Here is a 23,738-nt window from a genome sequence, read left to right on the forward strand (position 1 = left end):
AATTTGTATACTAAAGAAACCAACATCGTGCTTACATAATTTCTAATTGAAATTGTTGTCCAAAATAGTATCATTATGATAATATATCGTGTATTTTAAATAAAAATAGTTTTATAATTAAATTAATGTCAAATATATTCGTAATACCAATTTAAATTGAATATTTAGTAGATATAAAGTTTATATATATATTTACACGACTAACATAAAAATATGAATAATTAATTGTGTAATTTACCCTTTGTACATTTACATAGTGAAAAAATATGGGAGACACATTGCACTCTATGCGTCTCTCCCAGTAAGTCGCTTGAACTCCAATGCGTCTTCGGATTTACTATAACATTCACTCTATTTCACGAAATAATTTCGAGAGTGCCTTATTTGAACAAATTTTTTTTCCAGGTGCATTATTTGAAAAATTCAACCTAAACATTCATTGTTAAATGATAGAGAAAATTTAAACATGTATTAACTTGTATTCACTTTATTATTAATAAAAAATAAATCAAGGTCTATATCATTTAATTCTTTTAAATAAAATAAATCAAGGTCTATATCATTTAATTCTTTTAAATTTTATGGTTATTTTATACATTGATAATAATTTTTTAAAATTTTATAGTAAAATTAAACTATTATCGCATATTTTTTATTTGTCATATTACGGAAACGTTTTTTAATATTTTCACAGAATTTAAACAATTAATTCATTTGATAATATATTTTTAAAAGAATCGAGTCAATTGGTTATGGACTCCAAGTTTGAAGGCGTAGGAGGGAGAGAGCTAAAAGGTTCAACATTCCGAAAAAGTCCTCATCAGTATTTATACGATTTAACATACGGTCCTACTTCTCCTTCCTCAGTTCTCCCTATCTCCATCGTAATTAACAACAACTACGAGGGTATTTTAATACTTTAACAAATTGGCCTATTAAATCTGTAAATTTCACACAATCATAAATTAAAGAAGGCTTAAACAAATAAATAAAGGAAATATACAATTTACAACACGAAGGTTTTCGTCTTTCAGACCAATATAACACAAAGGCGAGAGAGAATACATTACGAAATCACATAGATAAATAGAGAAGAGGGATTTGATAGATTGTTTCTCTTTCTTTTTTATTTTCTCTAATTTCTATTGTTTTTCTCTGTTTGTTTGGCGCAAAAGATTTTCTGATTTCCGCAGCTCTTGAAGTTCGTCGTCGTTTCGTCGTCGATCTGTTCTTCACGTTCGTTGATTTAGTAGCTTTCTCCCACGATTTTCGTTGCCTCCCGATTATTCGTTCTCTCGGTAGATTCTTTTTTTCTTGTTGATTTCTTCTTTAATTCTAAACATTGTTTCTTTTGTCAATTCCGCGGCGTTCCAAGCCCTAGAAACCGTGTGGATTTTCGAATGCTTTTGTTTTTTCTTCTCGATTTTTTGCTTTCTTCTTTTTAGTGAAACCCTGCATTGATTTGGTTGACGTGGTTTCGTGGTGATTTTTGTTGTGTTGAATTAGGTGTATCCGGGAGAGGGGAAGATTTGAGGAGTTGGAAGAGGGAAAGAAGTTTTGTGAAGTATGAGCATCGATAGCCCCGGGAAAAGGAGACACAGCTAGGGTTTGAGAGAAGTTGGAAAATTGGGGGGAACTTGTGGAGACTTCCATGGGCGATGGAGTTGCGTGCATGCCTTTGCAGCAGCATCAACATCAGCACATCATGGAGATGTTTCCAGTTACAGAAAAAACGCATTGTCCCAACAATGAGCGCACTTCAAAGCCTGGCAATATCAAAGACAACGCAGAGCAGCAACAGCCGGAACATGAACAGCAGCAGCCGCAACAACAGGAACCAAAACAGCAGCCGCCGCGGAAGAAGAAGAAGAAATTGATTAAGGTTAAGAAAGTAGTGGTGGTTAAGAGAAGAAGGTGTTAGTGGGATCGACAGCAGCAGCCGCTGCAGCGAAATCACGAAAGAGTGAATTGCTAGTTAAAGAAAAGAGTGTGGCGGTACTGAAAAACAGTAAAGAGAATGATAAAGGTGAGAACTCTGGGCAGAAGGAGGAAGTGGAAGAAGGTGAACTGGGAACTTTGAAGTGGCCCAGAGAAGGGGATAATGGGGAAGTTGGGACTGACAAGACAAAGAGTGGGGAAATTGAGAAGGGAGAGATTGCTAGTGAGAAATGTAGGAAGGTGGAAGTAGTGAAGGCAGAGATTGTTTCTGAGGTGAAAGCAGAGCCGGAGAAAGGGGACACTGTTTCCAAGAAAAAAACGGAGCTGATGAATGGAGACATTGTTACGGGTACATGGAGAAAAGGGGAGGTTGGGAAGGTGGAGATGGTTCTGGAAAAAGGAAGGAAAGGGGAACCTGAAAAGGGAGAATTTGGGTTATGGCAAGGCGCCAAAGATGACCTAGAGAAAGGAGAATTCATTCCTGGTAGATGGCATAAGGGGGACATGATGAAGGATGAGTACAGTTACAATAAATATCGGAAGTATGAGTTAGGAAAGGAAAGAAGCTGGAAATATGAGATGGAACGCACACCACCTTCTGGAAAGTACTCTGTTGATGATCTTTATCGCAGGAAGGAATTCAGTAGAAGCACCCTGCATAGAAAAAATTCTTCCAGATGTGAAACTAGCCAGGACAAGACTTCTAGGATCAGTTCAAAGATTGTGGATGAGGAAGGCTTGTATAAGAGTGATTACAGCAACGGTAAGAACCATGGGCGAGAGTACCCTTCTTCTGGTAATAGGTTGAAGCGACACTGTACCGATTCAGATTGCAGTGACCGCAAGTACTATGGAGATTATGGGGACTATGCAAGTCCAAAATGCAGGAGGCTCTCTGATGATTTTGGTCGGTCCCACCCAGAGCTCTATTCAGGCCACTCTGTTGAGAAGTTCTATAGAAATTCTTCTTCATCAAGAATGACTTCATTGGAGAAGTACTCTTCAAGACATCATGAATCCTCTTTGTCATCTAGAATTGTTTATGATAAGCACGGACATAGTTCAGGATATTTTGAGCGGTCCCCACGTGATAGGATCAGGAATTTAGATCATGGGGACCGGAGCACAATTCGACGAGAGAGATCCCCATATGCCTGTGAGAAATCCCCATATGCTCGTGAGAAATCCCCATATGCTCGTGAGAGATCCCTGTATGCACGTGAGAGATCCCCATATGATCGGAGCCATCACTATGATCATAGGAAAAGAAGTCCTATTACTGCAGGGCGGTCCCCAGAGGATCGAACTAGATTTCATGATCGCAGAGATCGGACCCCCAGCTATACGGAACATTCTCCGCATGATCGGAATAAGACCAAAAATCAAAGAGACACAAGTGAAAAAGGTGCCTCAAATGAGAAGCGTGGTTCACAATATGGTTCTAAAGGGAAAGAAGATAAAGTCAGGAGGGATCATACTGGAAGAGAACTGCATTCCTCAGCTAAGGAATCTCAAGATAGGGCCAATTTGCTCAATTTGAATGAATTAGATGACAAAAATGGTGTTTGTGAGTCTCACAAAGAAGATCAATCTCTAAGTCCCAGTGCAAATTGCCAAGAATCTCCTCTTGTTAATGGGGCACCTCCTGAAGAGCTGCAATCAATGGAAGAAGATATGGACATATGTGACACGCCACCTCACCTTCCTGTGGTTGCCGAGTCAGTCGTTGGTAAATGGATTTATCTTGATACTTTTGGTATTGAACGCGGGCCTTCAAAATTATGTGACCTTAAGGAACTTGTGGAAGAAGGGGTTCTTTTGTCTGATCATTTTATCAAACATTTAGATAGTGATAGGTGGATGACCGTTGAAAATGCAGCTTCTCCCATATTGACTGTGAGTTTCCCATCCATTGTATCTGACTCAGTAACACAGCTGGTTAGCCCTCCTGAAGCTCCTGGTAACTTACTGATAGAAACTGGAGATCCCAGGCCACTGAGAACTCACAGCTGTTACGAGACCGTGACGAGCTTCCAAGATGACAGTGCAGATGCAACTGATTCCTTAGAAGATCTTCACATTGATGAAAGGGTTGGAGCTCTGTTGAACGGTATTAACATGGTTCCTGGCAAGGAGCTTGAAATGGTTGGGGGTATGCATCACAGACTTCGTTTCTTTTACTCTTCATTTTCCCTTTCTGGTTCCAGTGCCAAGTCTTCTCTGTTTCTATGTACCCATGCTTTTCTTGCACTTAATTTTTTTGCGCAGTTCTTTAAGCAATTGTTTGTGCATATGCCAATATGCAGATACTTATATGTGTAGATGTCTTTTCAGAATGTTGACATGTACATGATTATGTGTATTTGATGAGATTTCTTATTTACCTCCTGTTTTCTGGAATTTTTTCATCATGCAGAAGCTCTGCAAATGACATTCGATGATGCAGAATGGCAAGGGTGGAGGAATTCTGATGGTAAGTATTTCTTGGAGTACCCTATCATTCAAATCACAATTTTCTATTAACACGTGACTTTCAAGTTTCAATTTCAATTCATACCTCTGAGCATTTAATTCTTCCCCCTTTCTTCTACTGTGAGATAATATATTTGAATTTGACAAGTACAAACAGCTGGAATTTGGAAAATAACGTTAGTTCAACTTGGTTTTATATTCTAATATCCGTGAGATTGGCTTTCAAGTTGATTTAAGAAATTGTCTTTTTGTTCTTTGAGCTTGTACAGCAGTTTTCAGTTTGGGATATCCAATTCTTGTCACCTCCTACAATTAATAAGGATTATTCTTATTTCTTAGCTCATAATTTACTTGCTTGGTTCAGATAACATTTTTTTATAAAAAAATTATATATGAATTTTAGTTGATATATTTCAGTATTTATTTTGTCTGCATGTATGCTCAAGTTCTTGTGGTTGATGCAGAACTAAGATTTGTATTAACTATGTCATCTTGAATTTTCAAAAATAATTTCTTTCCTCTGAAGTTTTATTATTTGGTTTTCTTGGGATATTATGTGCACTTGGGCTGATCAGGATTTACCAAGCGGAATAGGAGGCTGAATAAGTGAAATGGAATCAGTACAATAGTTTTTTCTGAACAATATATAACATTGAGATGAATTCAAATCGAGCAAATAACCGTAACTGAGCATTTACTCACCATCTTGTGATGTAAGTTTATTCCTTATATTTGCTATTTCAGGTTTCACTTGGCTTTTGAGTGGCACAGTGGATCAACATGATAAAGTAACTGATGAATTATCTAGCTACTCTGACACCAACTCAAAGGAGGCTGCAGAGCCCAGGATTGTTGCAATATCCGACTGTTCCTCTTGTGGTGACCCTAGTGACTGGTTTTCTGGTCGATGGTCATGCAAGGGTGGGGACTGGAAGAGGAATGAGGAAGCTGCTCAGGATAGATCATCTAGGAAAAAAATCGTTCTTAATGATGGTTACCCTTTATGTCATATGTCAAATTCCGGGTATGAGGATCCTCGCTGGAAAATGAAAGATGACCTGTACTATCCTTTTCATAGCAAAAGGCTTGACCTCCCTCCTTGGGCTTTCTCGGTTACAGAAGAGAGAAATAATGATAAGGCGTCTGCTGTGAGAGGAGTGAAGGGAACCATGCTTTCAGTAGTCAGGATAAATGCATGTGTTGTTCAGGACCAGAGCTCATTTGTATCTGGATCTCGCATAAAAGCTCGAGTGAAGGATAGACACTCTTCAAGATCCGCCAGGTCACACTCTACAACTAGTGATATCAAGAAATCATCTGCAGAAAGTGATTCGTTATCAAAGGCTGTTAATGATCAACACTTGAAAGGGTCATGGAAGTTGTTTGCACCCATAAGTACTCCTAAAGATCATGTTTGTACTGTTTATGAGTTGCAGTTACACTTGGGTGAGTGGTACTACCTTGATGGTGCTGGGCATGAGAGGGGACCTTCATCTTTTTCTGAACTTCAGGTTTTGGTAGATCAAGGAGTTATCCCAAAACATAGCAGCGCTTTTCGTAAATATGATCAAGTTTGGGTCCCGATCATCTCGGCTGCTAGTAGTCTTGAAGCCAATGCATGGAATCGGTCTGTCAATGTTGCAGCATCTGCTGATTCTTCTCGAACACTGCTTTTAGACTCAGGTGTCACTGTTGGTGATAATAATGCAAGTTCCAGTTCATTTCACAGGCTACACCCCCAATTTATTGGATATACATGTGGGAAGCTTCATGAATTGGTAATGAAATCATTTAAGAGTCGAGAATTTGCTGCAGCCATAAATGAGGTTTTAGACCCATGGATTAGTGCAAAACAGCCAAAGAAAGAGATGGACAAGCATATTTACCAAAAATCAGGTATGATCTAGCAAGTTTAATTGCTACATGAGTCTAGGTCTTGGTTGACAAAGAGACATTTTAATTTAGAATGAGATTCTAGAGCTTTTCACAAGTTTATCGGGAAGTGTTGAGGCATTTTGCAAAATTTCGTTACTGTTTCTAATATATATATATATAGACATTTATCAGGTTAATATCATAATTATCTTCATGATGCTTTTTTAGTAAATCTTCTCTTAGAGTATAGGCTAGTTTTTTTCCGTCATTTCCTTTTTCCATGTCCCACTTTCTTGGCTTTTTGGCATTGCATTGCTATGCCTATTATCATATATTTAAGTTGTTAGGGTGTGTGTGCATGTTGATATACGTGATAACATTTAAGTTGATAAGTGCCCTCAGTTCCTTCTAGATCTTGGTGAATAAGAGTGTTGGAAGAATTTTCAAAATTTTCCATAATTTGGTAAAAGTTTAGGAGACATTTGTTTATTCTTTTTTTTCGTATGTGAAGAAGAGTATGACATCCAAGATGAGTTGCAATCACTCCGAAAGGGTGAGCCTGCATTTGAAGATTTATGTGGTGATGCAACCTTCCATGAAGAAGAGAGTCCATGTTCCGTTATTGAGATGGGAAGCTGGGGTTTGTTGGATGGACATGTGCTGGCACGAGTCTTCCATTCCTTGAGACCTGACATGAAATCCCTTGCATTTGCTTCTTTGACTTGTAAACACTGGAGAGCTGCTGTTAGATTTTACAAGGGGATTGCAAGGCAGATTGACTTGTCATCTCTTGGTCCTAGTTGCAGTGACTCTATAGTGCAGAAAATCATGGTATATTTCATGGTTGCCTAAATTACTTGCATAAGATTCCGCCCCCCCTCCCAAATTACACATCTGGTTTAATATAATCCTCTATTTGCAGAATTGTTACAACAAAGAAAAGATAAATTCCATGATTCTAACTGGTTGCACAAACATAAGTCCAAGCACACTTGAAGATTTTCTTCGTGTTTTTCCAAGTCTGTCTTCTATAGATATCAGAGGTTGCAGCCAGTTTGGGGAACTGATGGTCAAATTTCCCAATCTGAGGTGGTTCAAGAGCACAAGTTTGCATACTATGACTATCTCGGATGAGTCTAACTCTAAAATAAGGAGTCTGAAACAAATTACAGAGAAAACTTCATCTGGCCTTAAAACAGGCCTGGGGAATGCTATTGATGATTTTGGTGAATTGAAGAGTTATTTTGAAAGTGTTGATAGAAGAGATTCTACAAACCAATTATTTCGCCAAAGTTTATATAGGCGTTCTAAGTTATTTGATGCCAGGAAGTCTTCTTCCATTTTATCCAGGGAAGCTCGTATCAGGCGATGGGCCATTAAAAAATCTGAAAATGGGTATAAGAGAATGGAGGAATTCCTTGCTTCTAGTCTATGGGACATCATGAAGGAGAATACATCGGATTTTTTCGTGCCCAAGGTACTGTGAATCTTGTTCTTTCTTTATGTGCATTTTTTGTTTCCTACAATATGTTCAAAAGTCCTTAAATTTTGCTGTCATCTGGTTATTAGGTTGCGGAAATTGAGGAAAAAATGAAAAATGGTTATTACATCGGACATGGTCTGGGTTATGTGAAAGAGGACATCAGCCGAATGTGCAGGGATGCCATAAAGTAGAATCTTCTTACCCCTTTTTCTTCTCCATTTGATAACTTGTGTTGAAGAATATTTCTAAGTTGCAAAGGCTTTGAATCATCCAAGCTAGTCATTTGTTAACTTTTGTGGTTATGTGTTACCCAGTTGATTGTCCGAAGGCTGCTGTGTATAATTCTATATCATTTCTTCCTTATTTTAAAATGTGTTTTCTTTATATGCCTAGGGAATTTCCTCTCCCTTCATTTTTCCTTTTTAATATTTATTTTTATTTATTGAACATAAACTGTTAAGTTTGTACCTTCTTTCTCTCGTGCCTTGTTTTTTACTGCCATACATTCAGCATATCTGATGATAAGCTAACTCTTCTTGTTTGTATGCCAATTTGTTGGATGTAGAGCAAAGAATCGTGGTGGTGCTCGGGACATGAACCGCATAATTACTTTATTTATCCAGCTTGCCACACGTTTAGAAGAGGGTGCTAAAATGACCTCTTCTTATGAAAGAGATGAGTTGCTGAAGTCTTGGACAGATGACTCATCTATTGGGTTCTCAAAGTACAAGAAGAAACTTGGTAAGGCAGTCACCGAAAGGAAGTACATGAACAAGAGCAATGACCCTTCTTTTGCTAATGGTGGTTTTGATTACGGGGAATATGCATCAGATAGAGAAATTAGAAAACGGTTGTCCAAACTTAATAGGAGATCTCTTGACTCAGAAAGTGAAACATCTGATGAACTTGATCGCTCCTCTGAGGATGGTAAAAGTGAGAGTGAGGTTGAGAGTACAGCTTCAGATACTGAGAGTGACTTGGATTTCAAGTCTGAAGGCCGGTCTGGAGAGTCAAGAGGGGATGGATACTTCGTGGCTGGTGATAGTTTTGATTCTATGACTGATGATCGTGAATGGGGTGCTCGCATGACCAAAGCCAGTTTGGTTCCTCCTGTCACCAGGAAATATGAAGTCATTGATCAGTATGTTGTTGTAGCTGATGAGGAGGATGTGCGGGGTAAGATGCAGGTATCCTTGCCAGAGGACTATGATGAGAAGCTCAATGCTCAGAGAACTGGCACTGAGGAGTTGGATATGGAACTTCCTGAAGTCAAAGATTATAAACCCAGAAAAGAGCTTGGAGATGAAGTTATAGAGCAAGAAGTTTATGGAATTGATCCTTATACTCATAACCTTCTACTTGATTCCATGCCGGAGGAGTTGGAATGGCCTTTAGAGGATAAGCAATCATTTATCGAAGATGTTCTCCTTCGAACTCTGAATAAGCAAGTTAGATACTTCACAGGCACTGGGAACACCCCAATGATGTATCCATTGAAGCCCATTGTCGAAGAAATTAAAAGAGTTGCTGAGGTGGACTGTGATAAGCGAACAATGAAAATGTGTCTAGGTATACTGAAAGCCATTGATGCTCGTCCTGATGACAATTATGTTGCTTATCGAAAGGTATACATGTCCTGCATATCTCTTGCATTATTTTCTGTTCTTTATCCTCATATTTAATAACATTATGTTGTTTTTCTTGTTCCTTTGTTCTATGATGCTGATATTTACATTATTTTTCTACTGTCTATGCTTCACTAGGGTCTGGGTGTTCTCTGCAACAAGGAAGGTGGTTTTAGTGAAGAAGATTTTGTTGTAGAGTTTTTGGGAGAGGTATGGATTTGGATAAGTTTACTAACAGTTTCATTTATCTACGCCTTTTTGCAAATGATATTTTCTTTATATAAAAAAAGTTTTTTTATTTTATTTTTAACTCTTATTATTTTGTGGCTTTTGACTAAAGACTCTTTCAAGTCTTTTGTTTTGACGGGTTTTAATTTCTATAGGTTTATCCTGTTTGGAAATGGTTTGAGAAGCAAGATGGGATACGAATATTGCAGAATAACAGCAAGGATCCAGCTCCCGAGTTTTACAACATCTACCTTGAGAGGCCAAAGGTTTCCACTTTAACACTTCTTGTGGCAAGTGTTTTTGTGGTTAGTTAATTTAATTGTTTTTCTAAAATTGTTTGTTGTTCATCTCTTATGTATCAGGGTGATGCTGCTGGGTATGATTTAGTAGTTGTTGATGCCATGCACAAGGCAAATTATGCCAGTCGAATTTGTCATTCTTGTCACCCTAATTGTGAAGCCAAGTAAGTATATTCTGTTGCTCTTTTTGGTCTCTGCTGAATTTTAAAGCAATATATCCAGTTATTTTGTCACTCTTTCACCATTGCCCCCCTATCTTGGCAATTTCAAGACTTTAATAATTTGGATTTTTTTAATATGGAGTGTTATGCTCATCAGTGTCATTTTCTTATGCTTCATGTTAATAAAATTATATACTTGATGTTTGTCACCTGTATGATCGCTGGGCATATTTAACCTGTTGGCTGGACTCTGTTTTGAAATTTTGCATGTAAGGTATGCTTACGTTAGCTCGTGCAAGGATTTTGGAATACTAAAAGCTGAAAAGTGATTAACCACATCAAGAAAGTAGTATCTATGTTAGACCATTAGAATTTATTGTGATACTGTTTGCTAGTATGATCATTACCTTGGTCCCATATAACTTATCCATTTTCTTTTAGGACAAATTGTAGTTTGAATATCCCTCTATTATCTGTTTATTCAATAGTTTAGTGCTTCTGTTGATCTTTTTTTGATGCATGAAGCTATTGGCATGACCTATTCCTACCCTCTGCTTGTAACTTATGATCCTCAACGAACTTAGCATGGCTACATATTGAGTTCCTTTCATTGTACCAAGACTGTGTTTCCTCTAATTCCTCTATCATTTACTATTTCTTTGATGCAGAGTTACTGCTGTAGATGGTCGGTACCAAATTGGAATCTATGCTTTACGTTCAATACGATATGGCGAGGAGATTACATTTGATTATAACTCGGTTACAGAGGTTTGAATCTTCTGTCCTTCCAACAAGATAATTCTTATGTTCTTATGGCTCATGATTGATACTTATCTTATCAGAGCAAGGAAGAATATGAAGCATCTGTCTGTCTCTGTGGTAGTCAAGTTTGCCGTGGCAGCTACTTGAATTTGACTGGTGAAGGTGCATTTCAGAAGGTATACATTTTCATGATATTTTTTTTGTGAAGAAAAAACAAAAATGATAATTCTTTATTGCATATAAAAACAATATGATGTTCATCAGGTATTGAAGGAGTGGCATGGTATACTTGATCGACAACAGCTAATGCTAGAAGCTTGTGAACTAAACTCTGTATCTGAAGAAGATTACCTTGAGTTAGGGAGGGCTGGCCTAGGCAGCTGTTTGCTTGGTGGATTGCCTGATTGGTTGGTTGCATACTCAGCTCGTGTGGTATGTCCTTGATTTGCTGTCATGTCATTTTATTATCTCATTTTTGGGGCTCCTGACGCCTCTTTTCTGGTTTAGGTGAGGTTTATAAATTTTGAGAGAACAAAGCTCCCTGAGCAAATTCTTAGGCATAATTTGGAAGAGAAACGGAAATACTATATAGATATATCTCTTAATGCAGAGAGGAACGATGCTGAGATTCAGGTATGTTGCTTTGTGCCTTTGCTCATGTCTGCTTATATTTGTTTGAAGCTTTTATGCTTACTGTTAAAATTTAAATGCTCATTGTATACTTCTGTGAATGAGATAGGCTGAGGGCGTCTATAACCAGAGGCTTCAGAATTTGGCTATTACTCTTGACAAGGTGATTACACTCTGTCGCTGAATAACATATTTGGCTGTAACTTATGTTCAAATATTATCCTACATGATAAAATATTAATCTGTACTTCAACCTCGTGTTTATTATTTTGAGGAGCTAAGCTTCAAAACTTTCGAGTTCTAAATTTTTTGGAATTCATGAATTACTCCTGTTTTTGTTTTGTCTAATGGTTGGATGGTAGTCATCTTTATTTTTTGAAATCATTACATTGCAGTTAATGATATCAAATTATATAGAGGTTAATCCTGTAGTATGAGAAAATCATATCTATTCTGATCATATTCTATCAGTATCTTTATGTTATCATCTTTGGTGCTGTTTCAGGTGAGGTATGTTATGAGATGCGTGTTTGGTGACCCCAAAAAGGCTCCTCCTCCAATAGAGAGACTCAGTCCTGAAGAAGCTGTATCCTTTCTCTGGAAAGGCAAGGGATCACTTGTCGAAGAGCTTCTTCAGAGCATGGCTCCTCACGTGGAAGACGAAATGCTCAATGATTTGAGGTCCAAGATTCAAGCCCATTGCCCATCATGGTCTGACAACATTCTTAAAGAACTTCAGAAATCTTTGTTATGGTGAGGGCATTGTCCTTGTTAAAGGTGTTCCCGTGCTGTTTCATTTCAGTAAAGATTTGGTCTTTAATCATTTTAATGTTTTGAAGGTTGAGGGACGAGGTTCGGAATCTCCCGTGTACATACAAGTGCCGGCATGATGCTGCAGCTGACTTAATACACATTTATGCTTACACAAAGTGCTTCATAAGAGTTCGGGTGAGTCTTTTTACTATTATTTTTCGTATAAACCTTTTTTTGTGTGTGAAAGGGAGAGGGGGCAGTGTAAAGTAGAGAATGCTATTGTATTGTTTATCATTTGATGTAATCAATCAATTTTATGGACAGGAATACAAAGCAGTAACTTCTCCCCCGGTCTACATTAGTCCTCTTGACCTGAGCCCCAAGTACTCCGACAAGTTCACAGGACTTCAGGAATATTGCAAGACATATGGTGAAAATTATTGTTTGGGGCAGCTGATTTTTTGGTATAACCAGACCAGTGTTGATCCCGATAGCAGCCTGTTTAATGTAAGTAGGGGTTGCTTGTCATTACCTGACATCGGTTGCTTCTATTCCAAGATTCAGAAGCCATCGAAGCATCGTGTTTATGGACCGAAGACTGTCAAATTTATGCTATCATGGATGGTAAGCTTCTTTCATCCAATTGTAATGATTCAAATGCTGTCTTAAATTCTTTGAAAATATAGTTTGGAGGATACTCCGCATGCTTTCGAAATGATCATTCTTTGGATTACATGGATGCTTTTTTTGCATCATTGCGGAATTTGTTAGTTTATGTGAATATCTAACCTGATTGTTATGTGAATTGGATGGTCTTTGATTTGCTAATGATCATTTATGTCACAAATAGAAAAGTAGAGTTCCCACAATTAACTTGTATGTAGAGAACCAATAGAATCTGACTGGATGGATTATTGCCATCAATAGGAACCTGCCCGGGGAACCCCATGGTTACTGATTTAAACATGGTTCTTCTTGGTGCAGGAGAAGCAACCGCAGAGACCGTGGCCGAAGGACCGAATATGGACATTCAAAATGAGTCCGAAAATCTTTGGAAGTCCGATGCTAGATGCAGTTTTAAGTAATAGTCAACTGGACAGAGAGATGATGCATTGGTTGAAGCATAGACCAGCAAAATTCCAGGCAATGTGGGATCGATGAGAGAAATTGTTGTAGGGGTTTTGAGTTTTAGTGGGAGGGGAGCAGTAGGATTATTATTAGGCAATACGTTTGTAAATGTTTTTGGAATGATTAGTCAATTTTAGCTTGGCAGCTACCCTTTAGAGTGGTAGTTGGTAATCATTCCAAAACATCTTTTTCTTGTGCCCCTTTTTTCTTCTTCTCAATTCTTGTGTACAGTTTTAACCTTTGTATTCTGTAATTCTTTTCGTTTAGTAGGGCCTTAACAAAAATTTTCCTTTCAAGTCTTCCTTAATATATTAACATCATTCATTTTTAGAATCCCAACTCAAGCTACCTAACAGTAGTCAATACCAGTTGCATTGTAAAGCAAGAAAATGGAGTCATGATTTCAGTTCTCAACCTCTTCTCCCATTACCCTATGACCAAAACCCTGGTGTCCCTCTTCTTCCCCTCCATATGGTATATTGGGATTTTGTTCTCTTCTCCATTTCACCCTTCTCTTAATTCACCTTATCTGAACCCTATATCCTCCTTGTGGCCCTAAACCAAACCCACTATTCTTAAAATGGTTTTTGTATTCATCTGTGTAAAAACAACATTCACACGAGATACCGAGTCATGTAATTATGCTCAAGTGATTTTATAGTATGTTAATTTATGTAACTGTCTACGTGTGATATCGTAAATATTAATTCTTCATATAGTTATCCACGTACACGTACACACGCATCACATGTATCAATTTATGTAACTGTCTAAATGCAGATTATATGTATCAATTCACAAATATTAGTTCATGCACAACATCATATATCTTTATGTAACCGTCCAAACACGATATCACATGTATTAGTTTGTGTAACCGTTCACATAAATATAGTAACCCACACACGACACCATTAAATGGTGTTTAATATAAGTTCAAAATTCAATTTTCAATATTTAAAACCCCTTTTCTTTCTTTCCCTATTCCAAACTACAATTTACTGTGTGCAGAAAGGATCATCTTTCAACAGCTTGCCAAACGCATTGTATTGTAATCGGACGTGTATGGGAAACCATATGTAAACTAACTATAGAACTTGCCATTTTCAAAGTTTGAATTTACGAGTAGCTCACTTGTTTAGAAACTGAGATTGTACATATTTCCTTTACATTAATCACCCATCAAAATAAAGGATAGAGATTTATCGTTTAACATATTTCAAAGTCAAAGAACAAGGGTTTCATTAGTATAAAACTATGTACATTCAACATTCCTATATAACATGCAAATTAGACTAAACGTTGAAAGCTTTGTTACCAGAAAACTCCAATTATAAACGTTTCCTCATCGGGGAAACTGTGATGGCTACCGATTTTAAGATTCCCTTTGAGCTTAGCGTCTTCTGTGTCCCGGAAGTCTCCCCAGCGGCAAAAGAATCAACGCCGATGTGTGTTTTTGGTAAAGATGTTTTTTTTTTCTAGCAAAAGCATTCTCGGGAGAGTAGAAGTAGCTCCGACGACCGTGCAGCGCTCGTGTAGAATGCTAGAGATGTCCATGGCGTGCCTGAATCGCCACGCGTTTCTGAGAAACGATTTCAAGTTGTGAGACTCGATTCGGACTAGATACTTTCTTATTATGTTTCGGATTGAAATTAATCATCCGCTCAAACTTGATACATTAAATAATAACAATAATTCAATAACCTCTTATATCGTATGATTCATGTATCATATTTATATATATCATATCTAATTAAGTATGAAATGTGTAAGAACATAAATGTATTATTAACACTTAGTATCAATCTTAGTGTCATTATGGTATGATCTTGGGGCAATGCTTGCTAACTCAAACCTATACCTAAAAATAAAGATGTTCAATTGGTTAAATAATCGATGGTCGAATCGAGTAAAGCAAATCTTGAATTAACAGAAAAAATTATTTGAAGGTGACAACAAGTTCAGCAATAAACAAAGGCCATCTTGTTGTTTATGTTGGTGACCAATCCAAAAGATGCAATTTATAGTTCCAGTTTCATTCTTAAAGCACCAGCTATTTCTAGTATCTTGCCGGACCGCCGGTCGGTTGATCGTGACAAGAACTGCTAAATCAGGCTGAAGAGGAGTTTGGGTTGAATGTCTCACTAATTCCATGTGCAGGTGAAGCCTTCATTGAACTTTCTTGTAGTTTTGAGTGGATCATGAGAGGCAACAAATAATGATGATAAACCTATATAGAAAATCGTATCTTTCTGAATAGTCAATATATGCAGGGAACTCAACAAACATGTCATAAGAAATCTGGATTGGAAACAGGATCATCTGTAGGGTTATCAATATATATAGCAACACATACCAAAAATATGGATGAGATGTAAGGATTTATATTGTCTCTCTCACTCATAAGTCATGACACAATTTGATTGCAGCACAGCATAGATAACAACCTGGATAAACTGGAACCAATGGGGGTTCTGGGGAGGACTAGTTGTAGCCTGTAGGACATACTCCAGTCGCCCTTCACTAGGGTTTGTCTTACAAGATAATCATCAAGGAACACGCGACTGATTTGAGCTGGCACATGTAAATTCTGAATTATTCTTGCCTTTAACAGCTACTTGTTACTGTTCAACTACTGTTAATGATTCCCATAAATAAATAAGGGACCATCAATTTCTAGATCCTTTCCTTCTTAAGTTTTAAGAAAAAAATTCTCTCCTTTTATTTCCATGTTTTGATAGAAGTCAGCATGTGGATAGGAGGTCAAGGCCACCCATGTTACATGTTTCCTGTCATTTATGACAGACTGTATATGTCTTAAAGGTTGTCTGTAACATCAATGGCGGGATGTTACAACTCTTCTACTGCGTTTTATGGATCTGAAATTTACCATATTTGAGTGGATCCTTAGTCGGTTGTTATGCCGGAAGGAGTAGGCAAACTATTCTTTCATGTCTTCGCCATGGAATTCTTGATAATCCTTTGGAAGACAACACCATGTGATTGGCCTCATGAAGCCATGTTTTTCTCATTACTGACGGACCACAGCAATTGCTCCTTCGCCACTCATTCAACGTCCTCCACTTCATAATGGATGAACATGATTTCCTCTCTACCCTATACATATATATATAAAAGTAAGAATGAGTTCATTGGCAACACCTATTTTCACATTCTCAACTACTAAGGATCATCCATCACCTTTGCTTTCCAAGTTCTCTGAGATCTTCCACTTACTCAAAGTCGACCATGGCTATCTGCCTACCACGTATTGTCAGCTCTAAGAAAGTTCCCAATGGTTACTTTGCAGTTTATGATGGAGAAAGCCAAAGGCGGTATGTGATACCGGTGTCTTTCTTGAACCGTCCTTTATTTCAAGATTTGCTCGGCTTGTCGGAAGAAGAGTTCGAATATAGTCATCCTACTGGTGGTCTAAGAATTCCCTGCAATGAAGACATCTTTGTTGATGTTACCTCTCGCTTAAATTGATTGTGAGAGAATTAACACAATCATCCCATACAATTTTGTAAAGCAAACATTTTAACAATATGTAAACATTTTTCTCCATCCCTTTTGCCTTGGGGAGCAGAAATAAGTCTGCCTAAGTGAAAAACCAGAGATGGTGGTTACTGTAACTTCTATTAATCAGTGAGGAAAATGATAGTCCAAAGCACATCGGTCGGAATTTTATTTCCTTTCAGAATATATTTTTATTTCTTCATGTTGATTCCATCTTTAAAACTAACTGCAAATGATCTACCTTATTCTAGAATTACTTCATACAGCATGCTAAGTTATATGGAGTTGGACTCCTCATTTTGTTTAGATTAAATGTGTCGAACAAATTCAAATACGATATAAAGTATAATGATCCAAATACAAGTAAATTTTAATGAAATTTGATCATCCGTCTTCAACACTCAACCTCAAGTGAAGGAAGCATAGACTACAAGTACTCTTTTGCATATGGGTTAATCAACACAGCTCAATCACCCTGAAAACAATATCACTTGTCATCCTTTTGTATTAGGCCCTAATTCTTATCATCACACCTTTAGGATGGCTTCACATGTTAGCAGCATAATTAAATGACATTTTCCAAATCATTTATAGATGAGTTTGGAATCGATCTTTTTATGTAATAATGGATAGTTATATGTAGAGAACTCAACAAACATACTGTTATTTATTTTTCCGATTTTTCTTTACCTTATCCTCGACTTTAAATTGATGCAGAGAGATTCTGTTGGGCTTACAAACCAGAACAACGAGTTGAAGTTTCGTGTTCAGGCCATGGAGCAACAGGCACAACTTCGAGATGGTATATTCTGATTTCATTTTCTAAGAACTTTAGTCTTCTCCTTTTGACAGAAAGATTTTTCAATTGTAATGTATGCAGTTACCGAGATCAATTGGATGTATATGGCAATTTTACTCTTGAATTAGCATGCTTTATTTCATTTTTTTCACTTGTGTTAGATTGTATGCTGTGAATGCTTTATTCTTCAAGTCATAGTATCTCATTTACTGTTTTTCGTAATACTGCAAATATTCATCTTCTACTTTTACAGTGCCATTGAGAATGAGAGATTCTTAAGACATATTTATGCGCGTGCCAGCATATAAGATATTCTTATCTTTTATAGGAAATGTATGGTTCAAACTTTTAATCCTTTGTTGTTACTCCATTACTATCTGATTTTGGGATCAACGGACTGCATTATATTTATTTGCCTTCTCTATCATACTTATTATAGTTGTCGTCGAAGATAGGAACTGGGAAGTGAAATTGTCCATGGTTATTATGGTTGTTTGTATAGCTCTATTAAGATGTTCTTTGATATTTATGTATTAAACCTGCCGAGCTTCATGTTAGCTTGTCTCAGAGGTGGAGTTAGTAGTCTGCATATTTGTTGAAAATTCAATATTAGCCTAAATAAGTTTACACCTAAATTAATTTGATGCCATTGCTTACATCAATTTAGTTTTGATGTCATTGTTTACATCAATTTGGTTATGTGAAAATTAAGTATTTTTTCTCATGTTTTAATTTCAATGGTTTAGATTATTTAGTTCTTATTTTAATGAGTGGTTTAGATTGTTTCTTGTAACCTATAAATACCCTACTTGTATTTGAGTTTTATCATCCAACAATCAAAGCTTATTTATAAGCATTTGAAAGCTTTCTTAAGAGTTCTTCCCTTTTGCAATTTTGTGAGATTATTCTAAAGAGAGTTTTTCTTCTTCTCAATCAATTAGAGTTTTTACTCTATTTTGATTTAATAATTGGTTTCCGAGCCACGTTTTTAAGGTCTCTTGAAATTCCGAGTATGCTCTGTGGTTACAGTTTTTAACTGATCTTCCACATCAGAAAATATTTCTTGAGTTATTGTCGGGGTTATTACAAACCTTGTGGAGCTTCTTTGTGTTTAGAGTAATTTAGTACTCTGCACGTTTGTTACTCAAGCTTGTTCGGTGTAGTCAAAGTCTTGCCGTTAAGATGGGTGATCTTCAAGTAGTTGGAGGAATCAAGAAGCTCAACAATAAAAACTACAACACGTGTGCAACATGTATGGAGTCATACTTACAAGGTCAAGACCTTTGGGAGGTTGTCGGTGGTGGTGAAGTTACACAACCGGCGGTAGAAGATGCCAATGGTATCTTGCGAAAGTGGAAAATTAAAGCAGACAAAACAATGTTTGCTTTAAAGACCACAATTGAAGAAGAAATGTTGGAGCACATCCAGGATGTTAAAACACCAAAGGAAGCATGGGACACTTTTGTTATACTCTTTTCGAAGATGAACGATACAAAATTGCAACTTCTCGAGAATGAACTTCTATCAATGGCGCAACACGACATGGTGGTTACCCAATACTTTCACAAGGTGAAGTCGATATGCCTCGAAATTTCAGAATTAGATCCGACAACTGCTATTGGGGAAGCCAGGATAAAAAGAATAATTGTCCATGGGTTGAGACCCGAATATCGAGGGTTTGTTGCCGCTGTACAGGGATGGCCGACACAACCATCGCTTGTTGAGTTAAAAAATTTGCTTGCAGTTCAAGAAGCCATGGCCAAGCAAATGGGAGGAGTCTCGCTGAAGGGTGAATAAGAAGCGCTCTACACCAGCAAAAGTGGAGGCACTTTTCAGCGGTATACTGACAGTGGATCTAAAAGGATGGTGACAAGGTGAAAAATTACCAAGAAAAGGGAGCCCCCCATTCAGGGGGAGCTTCCAAGAATCGCGGTAATAGTAGAAAGTTCGATGGCAAGTGTTACAATTGTGGGAAGATGGGCCACATGGAAAAAGACTGTTGGACCAAGAAAAAACCTGTTGAAAGTAATATTGCTACTTCTAGTTCGAAGGAGAATAGTGAAGATGGTTGGGATGTTGAAGTGTTATTTGCTACGGAGGAAGAAGAATTAGCTCTCACGGTAACAACACCAGAACGGATTGACTACAAGAATGATTGGATCGTAGATTTTGGCTGCTCAAATCATATGACGGGTGACAAACAGAAGTTGCAAAACCTGTCTGAGTACAATGAAGGTCATGTGGTGGTGACAGCTGACAACTCAAGGTTACAGATAACTCACATCGGTAAGACAATATTTACGCCTCGATATAATACTAACCAAGTCCAACTTCAAGATGTTTACCATGTCCCAGGAATGAAGAAAAATTTGTTATATGTGGCTCAACTAACATCATCAGGCCATTATGTCTTATTTGGTCCCCAAGACGTGAAGGTTTATCGTGACGTCAAAATCTCAGAAACACCAACAATGGAGGGAAGACGTTTGGAGTCAATTTACGTGATGTCAGCAGAGTCTGCATATGTAGACAGGACAAGGAAAAATGAGACACCAGATCTATAGCACATGCGGTTAGGTCACGTTAGCTATTCCAAGCTAAGTGTGATGGTGAAGAAGTCGATGCTTAAGTGGCTTCCTCAACTAGACGTGAGAACAGACACAGTCTATGCAGGATGCCAGTATGGTAAAGCACACCAATTACCATATGACGAGTCGAAGTTTAAAGCAAAAAAATCGTTGGAGTTGATTTACTCTGATGTGTTCGGACCAGTTAAGCAACAATCAATTAGTGGTATGTGGTACATGGTAACATTCATTGATGATTTCTCCAGGTATGTGTGGGTTTTCTTTATAAAAGAAAAATCTGACACTTTCTCAAAGTTTAAAGAGTTCAGAGACTCAGCTGAAGGAGAAGTGGGAAAGGAGATATGTTGCTTGCGCACAAACAACGGAGGAGAATATAGATCAAACGAGTTCTCTCAATACCTAAGGGAATGTCGAATACGTCATTAGTACACTTGTGCCAACACGCCACAACAAAATGGTGTAGCGGAAAGAAAAAACCGGCATCTTGCAGAAATTTGTCGAAGTATACTACATGCAAAGAATGTACCTGGAAGGTTTTTGGGCTGAAGCAATGAGGACTGCAACCTTTGTGATCAACAGACTTCCTCAACCAAGGTTAGGATTTGTTTCACCCTTTGAGAAACTATGGAACATAAAACCTACATTTAGCTACTTTCGAGTATTTGGCTGTGTATGTTATGTGTTTGTTCCTGATCATTTACGGAGAAAATTTGACAAGAAAGTTGTTAGATGTATCTTTGTGGGATATGACAGCCAGAGAAAGGGGTGGAAATGTTGTGATCCAATTAGTGGAAGATGCTACACGTCACGAAATGTGGTATTTGATGAAACATCTTCTTGGTGGGTCTCATAGAATGAGGTATTGCCAGATTCGAGATAATTTGGAGACAAGCTACTATAAAGATGGGGGAGTATGCTGTTCAACTCCAAATAAGTTCAGATGAATCAGAGGATCCAAATAGCGATGATGTCAAACAAAGAGTGACTCAGAATCCTTGGAAAACTGGCGTGAATCAACAACCAAATGAAGAAGGTGGGTCTAGTGAAACAGAAGAATCAATTCCACAATCTCAACTCCGAAGGTCAACAAGAATACGAAGGCCAAATCCTAAATATGTCAATGCATTTATAATTTGAAGAAGTAAGAGAGCCTGAGACGTTCGAAGAAGCATCGCAGAGTTCTGAGTGGATGACAGCTATGAAAGAAGAGATCGATGCACTTCAGCAAAATCAAACTTGGGATCTTGTGCCAAAGATAAAAGATGTGAAACCTATATCTTGCAAATGTGTTTACAAGATAAAGCGTCGTCCAGATGGGTCAATCGAGAGGTACAAGGCACGATTGGTAGCTCGTGGTTTCTCTCAACAATATGGACTAGACTATGATGAAACATTTAGTCCAGTGGCAAAACTTACAACCGTACGAGTCCTACTTGCACTTGCAGCCAACAAAGACTGGAATTTGTGGCAGATGGATGTGAAGAATGCTTTTCTTCATGGAGAGATAGATCGAGAGATCTACATGACCCAACCAATGGGTTTTCAGAGTCAAGATCATCCTGAGTATGTGTGTAAGCTACGAAAAGTACTCTACGGATTGAAACAAACACCTAGAGCGTGATATGGTAAGATTGTTGAATTTCTAACAAAAAGTGGCTATTCAGTAACACCTGTAGATTTTAGCTTGTTTGTCAAAGTCAATGAAGGTAAGCTAGCTATCGTGCTAGTGTATGTGGATGACTTAATCATAACTGGTGATGATGAGGCAGAAATTCTTCAGACAAAGGAGAATTTATCAGTTCGTTTCCAGATGAAGGAACTTGGACAACTTAAGCACTTCCTTGGTCTAGAGGTTGATCGTACACACGAAGGAATATTTCTGTGTCAACAGAAATATGCTAAAGATTTGTTGAAGAGGTTTGGAATGCTCAAATGCAAGTTAACTTCAACGCCAATAGAACCAAATGTCAAAATGTGTGCACATGAAGGAAAAGATTTGGAAGATGCAACAATGTATCGACAATTGGTAGGTAGTTTGATCTACTTAACTTTGACCTGACCTGACATTTCTTATGCAGTTGGTGTGATGAGTCGATATATGCAAAATCCAAAGAAGCCTCATTTGGAAGCAGTTCGACGAATACTAAGATATGTGAAGACCACAATTGACTATGGTCTTTTGTACAAGAAAGGTGAAGACTGCAAGTTAGTTGGTTATTGTGATGCTGATTATACACGAGATCATGACACCAGGAGATCAACAACTGGGTATGTGTTTAAGCTTGGCTCCGGAATAATTTCTTCGTGTAGCATGAGACAACCAACAGTATCATTGTCAACCGCTAAAGCCGAGTATCGAGCAGCAGCAATGGCAGCTCAAGAGAGTACATGATTGATACAGTTGATAAATAATCTACATTAACCAGTAGATTATGCAATTCCATTGTATTGTCACAACCAATCGGCAATTCGGATGGCGGAGAATCCTGTTTTTCATGCAAGAACTAAACATGTAGAAGTACATTACCACTTTGTTAGGGAAAAAGTTTTGCAAGAAAAGATTGAGATGAGGCAAATCAAGACAGATGAGCAAATTGTTGACTTGTTTACAAAAAGCTTGAGTATTGGAAAGTTTGAACATTTCCGTCGCCAGCATCGCGTGATTCAAAGAATGGAGGCTAACATTGAGGGGGAGTGTTGAAAATTCAATATTATCCTAAATAAGTTTACACCTAAATTAATTTGATGTTATTGCTTACATCAATTTAGTTTTGATGTCATTGCTTACATTAATTTGGTTATGTGAAAATTAAGTATTTTTCTCATATTTTAATTTCAATGGTTTAGATTATTTAGTGCTTATTTTAATGAGTGGTTTAGATTGTTTCTTGTAACCTATAAATGCATTACTTGTATTTGAGTTTTATCATCCATCAATCAAAGCTTAATTATAAGCATTTGAAAGATTTCTTAAAAATTATTCCCTTTTACAATTTTGTGAGATTATTCTAAAGAGAGTTTTTCTTCTTCTCAATCAATTAGAGTTTTTACTCTATTTTGATTTAACAGTATTTGCTGTCTTCATTTATCAGTTAAATTTTCTGCCTCAATAACTCGACCCTTATCTTATTGTGTTACATTTGGACAGCTCTAAACGAAACATTAACCGCGGAGGTCCGGCGGTTAAAGCTTGCTACTCAAGAGCTAGGTGGTGAAGCTGATCCAACTAAGGGTATGGTTTCGCAGCAACTTCCCGTTAACCACCAGATGTAACAATTGGATTGCAGCACAGTATAGACAATAACCCAGACAACATTCGACCGATTCGGTTCTGGTGTATGCTAGTAGTAGACTGTAGGACTCACTTCAGGTAATCTTCAGAAGGGTTTGTCTTACAAGATCCAACCCCAATCAAAACAACTTTTAAATTAATTTTTTTCTGTTTTTATTTCCATTTTTAGTGAAGAAACCGAGAAAT

At 37.5% G+C, this 23,738-nt stretch overlaps 1 protein-coding gene and 1 pseudogene across 1 annotated transcript; both read left to right on the top strand.

The window, feature by feature from the left end:
• The first annotated feature begins 975 nt into the window (after positions 1–975).
• LOC120172733 lies at positions 976–13,624 on the top strand (annotated as a pseudogene).
• A 2,911-nt stretch (positions 13,625–16,535) lies between these two features.
• Positions 16,536–17,018, top strand: LOC120172779 (auxin-induced protein 15A-like). The gene has a single exon (XM_039180156.1). The coding sequence runs from the start codon at positions 16,604–16,606 to the stop codon at positions 16,841–16,843; it is 240 nt and encodes a 79-aa protein (XP_039036087.1). The 5' UTR covers positions 16,536–16,603; the 3' UTR covers positions 16,844–17,018.
• The last annotated feature ends 6,720 nt before the right edge of the window (positions 17,019–23,738 follow it).

Source organism: Hibiscus syriacus, unplaced genomic scaffold (assembly GCF_006381635.1).
Source record: "Hibiscus syriacus cultivar Baekdansim isolate YM2019G1 unplaced genomic scaffold, ASM638163v2 tig00003041_pilon, whole genome shotgun sequence".
In the NCBI taxonomy this organism is placed as follows: domain Eukaryota; kingdom Viridiplantae; phylum Streptophyta; class Magnoliopsida; order Malvales; family Malvaceae; genus Hibiscus; species Hibiscus syriacus.